The sequence below is a fragment of the Hippocampus bargibanti genome, linkage group LG17 (assembly GCF_051943395.1).
Source record: "Hippocampus bargibanti isolate YZ-2025 linkage group LG17, ASM5194339v1, whole genome shotgun sequence".
In the NCBI taxonomy this organism is placed as follows: Eukaryota; Metazoa; Chordata; class Actinopteri; order Syngnathiformes; family Syngnathidae; genus Hippocampus; species Hippocampus bargibanti.
In genome coordinates this window covers 4,867,867-4,879,229 of record NC_142750.1, presented here as the reverse complement: position 1 = coordinate 4,879,229, position 11,363 = coordinate 4,867,867, and the positions used below count along the sequence as shown (strand labels likewise).

General features: G+C 41.3%; 1 protein-coding gene across 1 annotated transcript; it reads left to right on the top strand.

Annotated features, from left to right (window-relative positions):
• The first annotated feature begins 728 nt into the window (after window positions 1-728).
• On the top strand, window positions 729-10,877 carry LOC148885348 (glycylpeptide N-tetradecanoyltransferase 1-like). The gene is made up of 12 exons (XM_089019178.1): window positions 729-875; window positions 2,751-2,853; window positions 3,806-3,950; window positions 4,058-4,176; window positions 4,756-4,847; window positions 4,933-5,049; window positions 5,118-5,288; window positions 6,522-6,630; window positions 6,695-6,865; window positions 8,022-8,186; window positions 8,278-8,415; window positions 9,274-10,877. The coding sequence occupies exons 1-12, from the start codon at window positions 772-774 to the stop codon at window positions 9,292-9,294; spliced, it is 1,455 nt and encodes a 484-aa protein (XP_088875304.1). The 5' UTR covers window positions 729-771; the 3' UTR covers window positions 9,295-10,877.
• Window positions 10,878-11,363: the final 486 nt, after the last annotated feature.

Below are 11,363 nucleotides of genomic sequence, written 5' to 3'. Positions count from 1 at the left end.
TTATGGGATGTTAATAGCCGATGGTAAAAATTGTATTTTTTCAGGTACTTTTTGCTGACCGTATTTTTTTCCCACAAGCTGGACCTTGAAACACGTGCAATCGATGTCCCGTATTGATAAAAATCAAGTCATGTGTTTCCTTAGAGTTCAGTAAACACCAAACAACAGGTCGCATTGCCCCATTTCTTAGCACTGAATTTTCCTCTGAAATATTGCACTTTTTCATGTCTCTCTCCAAATAACCAGGCCATTGTAGCAGTTTGAGTTTAATCTATCTATACCTATTGTCAGTGTAAAAAATACATTTTAATCTTTAATTAACCTCACATGCATCCTTTTAAAATGTGGAAGTCAAAATTTCCACAGGGTAGCATTTCAACATTTAATAATTAATAAATTTCATTTATAAGCGCCTTTCAAAACTCTCAAGGACACTTTACAGTCAGGATATTTTTTCTGCGGGTGAGCAGCGGCAGGTACCATTTTGTATCCACTTTTCACGACACAAAAAAATCAAATAAAATAATTGTAATACCGTTCTCGCCACCCCCCAAAATATCATACTGATTCTGATCCCTCAAGTGTATATTAAACTTTGAACAAACATCTAAAATTACAGGTTATAAAGTATTTGCTCAAGACGCAAGTTTACAATAAGACAGTCAGCGACAAGGGCAGTGTTTGCTGACGTAAACGGTAAGGGACCAATCACAGCGAGGGACGTTTAAAGACCTCGCGGACACACGCTATCGTCTCACTACCTGGTTGAAAATGGCGGATGAGAATGAGACAGCACCGCTGCCGGGGAAAGAAGACTTAGAGGACCATGGACACTGCAGCGACTGTGAAAACGAGGAACATCACTTTGACGATGGGTGAGACCGCTCGTCGGAAGTCGCAACATTTTGAAAAAAAAATAGTCATGGAATTAATGAGACAAAGTTAAAGACGAGCGCACGCTGGCCACGGCGAGTTTGTCGGGGAGGAAAAGCCAGTGCATGATGTCCCGCCCTTTTGCTTTCACATTATTGGCTGGAGAGTATGTTTTCATGCATCGTCCGTGATTTGATTGGTCATGAGTGGTCTAAGTGGGCGGTTACTCGTGTCAACCTCTTGCTAATGAGCAAGAGGTTGTTGGAGAGATAACGAGTTCAAAATATTATTTAAAAAATGCTCAGGAGATTAATATTTCCCCATTATCCTCCGATACAACAATAACGTAACTTTGGCATGATTGTCACGTTTAAAACTCACTCTGAGTTGTGTTTTTCTTTCTTCAATCATAAACGAGTCTACCCTGATCCCCCGCTTGACGTTTAGCTAATTAGCCTATAATGCTAGGGCCAGCCGCTCTTGTAAATGGCCCGCCTACTTCCACGCCATTGGCTGGGGAGACTGTTTGTCTTATTATTCTGTGAGATGATTGGTCCGCCGCGATTTAAGTAGGTGGAGCTTTGTGTTGGCTAGCAAGACGCTAGTTGGGTTAACTAAAGCAAAGCTAATAAACGACATGGCTTAATAATTCGCACATTCTACGCCTTCAAAACAACAACATAGCTTTGGTTCGCCCGACACATTTAAAATGTAAATTCATGAATATGTTGAATGCGTCACATCAACTAACGCAGTTCGCCTCGCTGCACAGTTTACGGCGTGCCAATTAGCTTTGCGAGCATAGCTAGCTGTCAAAACCCCTTTGTCCAAGGGTAGGAAACCTCCAGTTATTCGAGAGCCATATCCTGCTTGTTTTAGATCTCCCCCCACAACTCCACCACATATGATTGAACTGATCATGATCGTTTCAAGCGTCTGCAGAACTTCCGAATGATCTGATCAATTGAATCACGTGCTGAAGTAAGAAAGATGTAAAACAGGCAGTCGATGGCTCTCGAGAAGCTAGACTGCCCTACCCCTGCTGTTGTCTGAGGATATGTTGCTATTTTGAAGGAGTCAGGAAGAAAAATGAAGAAGATGGTATGATCACCTTCAAAATATGACTCAAAGAATAAATGAATAATAATACATTTCATTTATACGCGCCTTTCAAAAGAATGACCACGTCACGGGATCTGAAACATAATGAAATAGCTATTGGTTATTAGTAATGGATATTTTTAGAGAGTTTGCTTTCACGGCAAGCATTTCAGTTTTTCATGAGGCCCCTTTGCAAATGTAATACACCCGCCCCCTCTGCTATACAGTATGTGGATGGTTTGGTGTCAAAAAAACTAGTTGGAGCACAAAGAACTCTTGTCGCTATGTCGAAGCTGATGGAACAGCCCATAGAATATTGTTTTGTGTGTCGTCCATTGTCCCAGAACCCCTCACTCACACCCCATTGTATATACATAAATGTATATATGCATGGTCGTTCACCCCTTGGCTCCAAAGGTCATGCAATGTGCCATCTGTGTGTTGTGGCCCTGGGACAATAATAAGATTATCTTGTAAGTATACAGATACAAGAACAACGTAGTGGGTGCATGGGCCAACGAGGATTGTGTGTGTATGTGAGTGCGAGGGCAGGAGCTTTATGTGATTTAAACTGGACCTAAGGTTAAGATAACTCCAGTTTAGTTTGAGAATATGGTCTATCAGGGCAGTTCTTTGATTTGAACTTAATCAGTTAATTGTTAACATTTCTAAAGTACGAAATTAATCTGTTATTAAAAATGACTAATTTTGAAAATATTGTCTTGTATTGCTTTACTCTTTCTTGAATTTGTTTCATTTTTGTGTCCTATTGACAGTGGTTTGGGGGACGACAGTGGTGCCAAGAAAAAGAGGAGGAAGCAAAAGAAGAAGAAAAAGAGTGGCCTGGCCACAGATACCTCTCAAGACAACCCCGCTAAGGCATGACATGAATCGATTACAATTTGATATTTTAATCTAACTGTGGACCATCGTGGTTTACTGTCCATTTTTTTGTTGCTGTCAAATATCTTTGTTTTGAGAGCAAGTCTCAACTTGTTATTATTTCAGTTTCAGCTGTACAATAAATAACAGAAATGGATTTCCAAACCTGCCTGCCACACATGAAAATCCATCACATATGATAATAATAACAATAATGACAATACATTTAATTTCTAAGCGCCTTTCAAAACTCTCAAGGACACTTTACAGTGACAGGATTTTTTTTTGTGCGGGTCAGCAGCGGCAGCCATTCGCGCTAGCGTTCATTCTACCCGGAAGTAACACAGCAGCAAAGTTATGAAAGCCTCCACAAAGAACGCATTACAGACGCTCCCCAATTTACGAACACTCAAGTTACGACATTAGAGTACATACGAACCTTTTTGCGGGTACAATATGTCAAAAAATGTTCAGACATAGATGCTGTAAGTTAGACTTTATATTGTGCGGCTTTTTCCGGACGAGCTCGCTTGCGATTGGCTGCATAGAGTATGCGGGCGGAGAGGAAATCCCTCCTCCCAGTTGACGCTCCAGGAGGACGTGATGCATAACAAAAAGTCATGGCTGCTGGCACGTCATTTAGTAATTCCGGGCCAGGAGTTTCAGTAATGGCTTACTGAAGACCCAAGTATATATATCATTGTACTACAGTGGGTGTGAAATTATTATGTGTTTTATACTTCCCAGTTCAGCGTTTTACTTAAACATACATTGCATACAAACTGAAGCAACTTACGAACAAATCCACCTTACAAACGACCGCTCGGAACGTATCTCGTTCGTAAGGTGGGGAGCGTCTGTACCCCCACACAAACCAATGTCAACTATATTATCTTGTGAGACCTTATTTTCTTTCATCAGATCCTCACGGCGTCTTCTGTCCTCGCAGGTGAATTCGCTGCCCGCCGACAAGCTGCAGGAAATCCAGAAGGCCATCGAGCTCTTCTCAGTGGGCAAAGGTCCTGCCAAAACCATGGAGGAGGCCAGCCGCAGGAGCTACCAGTTCTGGGACACGCAACCCGTGCCCAAACTGGGTATTGACACCACCAGATTGCCCAAACAGCAGATGCTCGCCAGACCCTTCGCTCACCTGACATGCACGATGAACCACAGTCCTGTTTTTTTTTTTTTTTTACTCCAGGCGAGACTGTGACATCACACGGCTCCATCGAACCAGACAAGGACCACATCCGTGAAGAGCCCTACAGCCTCCCCCAAGGCTTCTGTTGGGACACCCTTGACCTGGGAAACCCCGCTGTGGTAAGACCTCGGCGATAAAGGATTTTATTCATTCGACCGAATGAAACGTAAAGTCAAAAAGACATGGGAAATAAATATGGAGGACTCTAATAAAGGCTAATGTAGTCTAATCTAATCTAGTCTAATCTAATCGAATACAATTCCTTAATACGTCTGCGTAAGATCTATATTGTACAGCAGTGGTCCATCGATGAAAAGCTTTCTTCAGCCGTCATCTGTACTTCTTTGAACGTTTCGCTCCTCATTTGAAACGCTTCATCAGCGAACTAAAATTTTGCTGGCAGCTCTGGCCCTATATATATATCCGCCACCTCTGGACATTACGGATGTGTGTGTGTGTGTGTGTGTGTGTGTGTGTGTATACATATATTAATGGCAACGGGGGAAGGAGGTGTTTAAATGTTGGCTGGATTTGGTGCGCATGGATCGGTCACTGGAAAAGGGGGTGGACAGGGTGCGGAGGGTCCAGTATGATTTTTCCCATGCTCTTGTCTTGATTCTTGGAGTCTGCAAGTCCTCAAGAGTGGGTATGATGTGTGTATTAATTAATTGTGACTATTTTATTTTTAATCCAACCAGCTCAAAGAGCTCTACACCCTGCTGAATGAGAACTATGTGGAAGATGATGACAACATGTTTCGGTTTGACTACTCACCCGATTTCCTGCTTTGGTGAGTTTTTCCAGATCTTTTGATGGGCAACCAGTGTACTTGTTTCTCATTTAAATCGGTGATTTTATTTTTGTCCCTTCCACAGGGCTCTGCGCCCCCCCGGCTGGTTGCCTCAGTGGCACTGCGGTGTGAGGGTAAACTCCAACCAGAAACTGGTGGGCTTCATCAGCGCCATCCCCGCCACCATCCGCATCTATGACATGTACGCAGCTGCATTATGGCCCGTGAAGAAAGCAAGGAGACATCTGTGTGACAATATTCTTAATTTAGCGAAAAGAAAATGGTGGAGATCAACTTCCTCTGCGTCCACAAGAAGCTCCGAGCCAAGCGAGTGGCACCGGTCCTGATCCGAGAGATCACCAGACGGGTCAATCTGCAGGGTGTCTTCCAGGCGGTCTACACGGCTGGGGTGGTCCTGCCCAAACCCGTTGGCACGTGCAGGTTAGAGTCCTCGCCGACCAATGAAGGATGTGATCGAAATGGTGGCCGTCAAATGGCATCTGCACTTGATTCTGGGATCCGACAATGAATGGAAAAAAAACCATACAGACGCTCCCCTACTTACGAACATTCGAGTTACGAAGAACGTAACTCGAATGTTCATAAGTAGGGGAGCGTCTGTACGTTTTTGTGGTAACATATGTAGTATTCTCTCTAGTTGTACATGTACATATCTTTATAGAGCGTGTATTTTATGAAATGTTTATTTTTTGATACAAACCAATACAGGGTACTTATACAAGCCTCCAACATACTTCTATAAGCCTTAAACATACATTCCATACAAAATAGAGAACTGAAGCAACTTCCGAACAAATTCACCTTACGCACGACATCTCAGAACGTATCTTGTTCGTAAGGTGGTGAGTGTCTATACAGACACTCCCCTACATATGAACATTTGAGTTACGAAGAACGTTACATACGAACAATTTTGTAGTAACATATGTAATATTCTATCCAGTTGTACATGTACATATCTTTATAGAGCATATATTTTATTAAATGATTATTTTTCAGTACAAACCAATACAGGTTACTTATACAGGCCTTAAACCTACTTATATAAACCTTTAACATACATTCCATACAAAATATAGCACTGAAGCAACTTACGAACAAATTCACCTTACGAACGGCTGTTCGGAACATATCTCATTCGTAAATTGGGGAGCGTCTGGACATATTTTTGTACACATAAACGGCAGTCTTAATTTTCCAAGGACTGAACACATTTTTTAATACACCTCCAAGACTTTAGTGCCAAGAAAATAATTTTTTGGTAAACAAAAACTGGTACCGCAAAATACCCTCAAAACTACATTCCATACAAAATATAGCACTGAAGCAACTTACAAATTAATCTTACAAACGACCGTTCGGTACGTGTCTCGTTCGCAAGTTGGGGAGCATCTGTATAAGCCTTAAACATCCTTATATAAGCCTTAAACATAAATTCCATACAAAATATCACACTGAAGCAACTTATGAACAAATTCATCTTACAAACGACCGTTTGGAATGTATCTCGTTCGTAAGTTGGGGAGCGTCTGTATACAGAACATTGGGACCGTGCGACAAAATGACAAACAAAATTCGGAAGACGCCCGCTATCATGATGTCACCTTCAGGTCTGCGCGTTGTCAATATGGACTTGTTGTTTATTGTTTACAGGTACTGGCATCGCTCCTTGAACGTTCGCAAGTTGATCGAGGTCAAGTTCTCCCACCTGAGTAGGAATATGACCCTGCAGCGCACCATGAAGCTGTACCGCTTACCCGAGGTCCGTTACACCATTACTTACACGCCTTTGAGCTACCCAACATGGACTCACGCTCCTTCCGCAGGCCCCCAAGATGTCGGGTCTGCGGCCAATGACCAAGAAGGACGTGCCGGCCGTGTGCCGCCTCCTGCGCGAGTACCTGAACCAGTTCAGCCTGGTGCCCATCATGAACCAGGAGGAGGTTGCCCACTGGCTGCTGCCTCGCGACAATATCATTGACACGTACTTGGTGGAGGTATACCTGCAAAGGAAACCGCGATTTTAAAATACAGTGATACCTTGGCTTACGAACTTAATTGGTTCCCAGACAGAGTGTGTAAGGCGAAAGGCGTGTATCCCAAATATTGATTTCCCATAGGAAACCATTAAAATGAGAATAATCCGTTCCCAGGTCACCATGAAACATACTTTTCTACTTTCTAATTTTCTAAGCCTTAAAACTACACAAAATATACCTTATTTAATGTATAATAAATGTGCTATAGTATTATAATTAAAGAAATAAACTGGACTGTATCATAAAGTTGTTATATTTACCTTTGTGATGATTGTTGATGGCTTCATGGAATGGAATGAGCGGTTTCATCAGCATGAAACACTTGATGAGGAACGTAGCCTTCTTCTTTCACCATCTTGAGGAATGATCCCTTGTAGGTGCTTTCTCCGCGATAATTTTACCTTGTTCCTCATCAATTGTGTTCTGTTTAGCTAGGTTGACAGCTTTTTGCATCAAGTGTACAGATGGCTTGTGCAGGTTATTTGTGGAGCCTGATTGATGGGATATTTTAACCTTGCAGTCTACACTCTGCCTTTGAACTATCAAAGTTGAAACGAGTCCAAATTTCACTGTTTTCTATCCATTTGTCACTCTCTCTGTCGTCTGCCTGTCTCTTTAATGTTTCAACCACCTCCCCTCACTGCAGCGTTCTTGACAAATCACGTGGCTTTAACCGACGACTGGGAGCGGGGAATAGAGGACAAAAAAAAATCGTCTGCCATTTTCTTTTGTGGAGAACGGGCTTATTCGCGAATGACACATTCACTCATTGTGGCAGCTCCGTGTGTATCCTGAAAAATAGTTCTTATGCCAAGGTCAAATTTTCATAAATTCAACGTTCGTAAACCGAAAGGTTCGTCAGCCAAGGGGTTCATAAACCGAGGTATCACTGTATAATCTACAAGTACAGTAAAGTCTCGTTATATCGATATCGGATATATCGATAGTCCCGGTTATATCGATACTATTTCTATGCACACACGGCGAAAATTACATGCAAACAGGGTCGGATATATCGATAGTCCCGGTTATATCGATATTTTTTCGGACTCACTTGAATATCGATATAACGAGACTTTACTGTATTGACGTAATTGATCCCTTTCCCCGGCAGAACGAGGGCAAAGTGACCGACTTTCTGAGTTTTTACACACTGCCATCCACCATCATGAATCACCCGGTGCATCGTACCCTGAAAGCTGCCTATTCCTTCTACAACGTTTACACCACCACCACCCTGCTGGACCTCATGACCGACGCCCTCATCCTGGCCAAATCAGTGCGTAATATAAATGACATGTCAGCTATATGTCGTCCTTTTTCCTTGCCCAAATCAGCTGACTGAACTTTTTTGTGGTTTTAACACACAGAAAGGTTTTGACGTCTTCAACGCACTGGACCTCATGGAAAACAAGACTTTGTTGGAGAAGATGAAGTTCGGCATGGGCGATGGCAATCTACAGTATTACCTTTACAATTGGAAGTGTCCCAGCATGGGCTCGGAAAAGGTACATTTTAGTGTCTTTTAAAATCATTTATTCGTGAATTAAAAGTGTGACGTTATAGCGGCATTCCCAAATGTGTTCGGGTTTAGTTTTTGTTTTTTTTCTTGCGAGGGTGCTGATGAAGCGCTGGTCAGACCTCTGGGAATGTTTTTCCCTTCCACGAGGTGGCAGCTTTTGCCTTTTGTCCATGTTAGCACTTTTGTTCTAGCTTCACCTGTTGTTAAAGTGCTATCTAAACCAATATGTATGCATTGCATTGTATTTTGGTCATCCGCCCCCATTTCAAGCTCATATAACTCCAGACCCATATAACTTAGGAATTAACTCTTTTTTTCCTGATAAAAGAAGAGAGTCTGTGGTTTCTTACGCTGCATTAAATATTTATGTACTCTTAAAACTGAATATTCTGTGGGTCCTGCAATTTGAGTGACAATGACAAAAACCCTGGCACTGCAGTGCATACATTTTTGTACATTGTCTGGCAGTGAATGAGTTAATAGCAGATTGCAGTCATTTTGATGTCATGCAAAATAGAACAGAAGTTGTTATTAAATGTTCTGCACCCTCTTTGTTGTATGAAGCAGAATCAAAGTATCCTTTTCACCAGTGGATCAGGGACGTCGTGGTGAAATGTGCATATCTTCTACAAGCTAAATGTTGAAAGCAAACACGAATCTGTAGCATCCATTGACGAAAAGAGACCGTCTGTCTCACATCTCCTATCCCATGTAAATCCGCATCAATTCCAAGCTGCGACAGTTCCACATACGCATCGGCGCTCTGCGCTGACGCTCGTTTCTTCTCATCACGGGCTCCTCATGGCTAATCATCTTTTCCAAATGATATCCTATTTCTTCTCAGGTTGGCCTGGTCCTGCAGTGACGTAACAATACACAACCCCCGCCGAACCCTCATGGCGTAAAGTGTTACAAGATCACGGCGACCGTACCATCGCACGCATCACCTGACTGATGGGCATGAAAACTCTTTCAAGAGAGGAAACCGAGCGCTCATTTTTACTTTATTTTATTTTATTTTTTCAGGTTTGATTTCTTTTTTTGGTCCTTTTTGAACTTTTTTGAGATGCGCTATCTCTACCAGGCAAAGGGGGAGGCTACAACCTCCATTTCACGCGAACCTTAAAGGCGTCGCGGTTTCATCCAAGCCAATATTTAACATCGGATGGGATTGTACCAACACACACACGCGCACACACACACACACACACACGCACACACACATTCCTGTTTCAATGGTTTTGTTAGGTCCGGATAACTCCAGATAAGGAGTGAGGACCACCGTTGCTGATAAGTTTAGAGAAGAACTAGTGTTACATTTGAAGACTAAATGTCACCCCATTTCCCACTTCAAGGTCTTTTCAAACAAAGAAATAAAAAGCGGACTTGACACTGAAATAACATCAGGAGTGAGGTTTCTGAATGGGTACATTCAAAGTCCTCACCCCTGTAGTGAATTTGGTTAAAATATCATTTTACTTTTTGTGGTATGAACTTTTTCCTTTCATTAACCACACATACATGAACACACACAGTGAGTAACAAGTGTGTGTATCCAAGTGAAATGAAAATACAAACCAAAAAAAATCATTTTGGTTGAATTTGTGAGGACCTTTCTGAAACTTTAACAGATGCATATAGAGATCCTTTAGAATGAAAAACTTGTGAGAACCGGCCAAAAGGTCCTCACTTGACAAAAATGTCATCACTACGTAAGTGGTCCTCACAAGACTAGTCATACAAACACATATACACACACAGATGGTCTGCAAGGACAACTGCATCCCACCAACCCAAAAAAAAGTTTTGACAACACGATTGATATATTGTGCCCGACCTAACGCATACCACAATGTGCTCTTTTTTTTTAACACCCTTGCAAGTAAAATTTGACATGAGGTCAATTTAAAATGTTTTTTTTTTTCAATGGAAAGGCTCATGATATTGTGGTCATAAGCTAACAAGATAATAGCAAGGGCTTTTTTTGCTCATTCCTGTTTGATTTGCTCTAATTTCCTTATCCAGGTGTCATTATAAAAGAAAACAAAGCCAAACAATCGCATATAAGGTCAAAAAGGGGGTTTCCCGAGACACCGCGTTGTGATTGTGTGCACCCGACTTTGACACTTTTGTTGTAAACCTGCTGTTAAAGATCACTAATACACCGTCATTTTTGCTGAAGCGTTGAGTTTTCCTACTAGGTAGTAAGATAGTTACCGTAAACGCGCCGTTTCCAAAATCTAAAGAGAAACTCGGAAGTGTAGAAAAGCACGCGTCTCGAAATTCAAATAACCGTGCTAAAAGCGCGAGCACGGAGATGTGTTTAAAAAAAATGTTTTGGGGGTTTTGCAATCAGTGGTCGAAAATGGACTGCAGCAACTGAAGCTACGGGTGTCGTTTTTGGAGCAAAAAAATAAAAAAATACCAATAAATGATCTCAGTTTTTTTCCCGCCCTCCCATTTTTGTCAGAAAGATACTTGAGTTTCTTATTATATTGTGTATTTTGGCTTGTATTTCTATGTAACGTAGTATGTTCACAAGCATGTGTATATATATATATATATATATATATATGTGTGTGTGTTATATATATGTATTTGTGTATATGTATATATATATGTATGTGTGTGTGTTTATATGTATATATATGTATGTGTGTGTATATTATATAGTATATACTGTATGTGTGTGTATATAATATATGTATGCATGTATATGTGTATGTATACATGTGTATATATATACAGTATATGTATGTATGTATCTATATGTATATATATGGGTGTGTTTGTGTGTTTATATGTATGAATGTGTATGTATGTGTGCCTATGTATTTATATATATGTATATTTTCTTTTTTCTTTCGGCTTTTCCCTTCAAAGGGTTGCCACAGCAAATCAGTGTCATCCATCTTTAGGGGTTTGATCCGCATG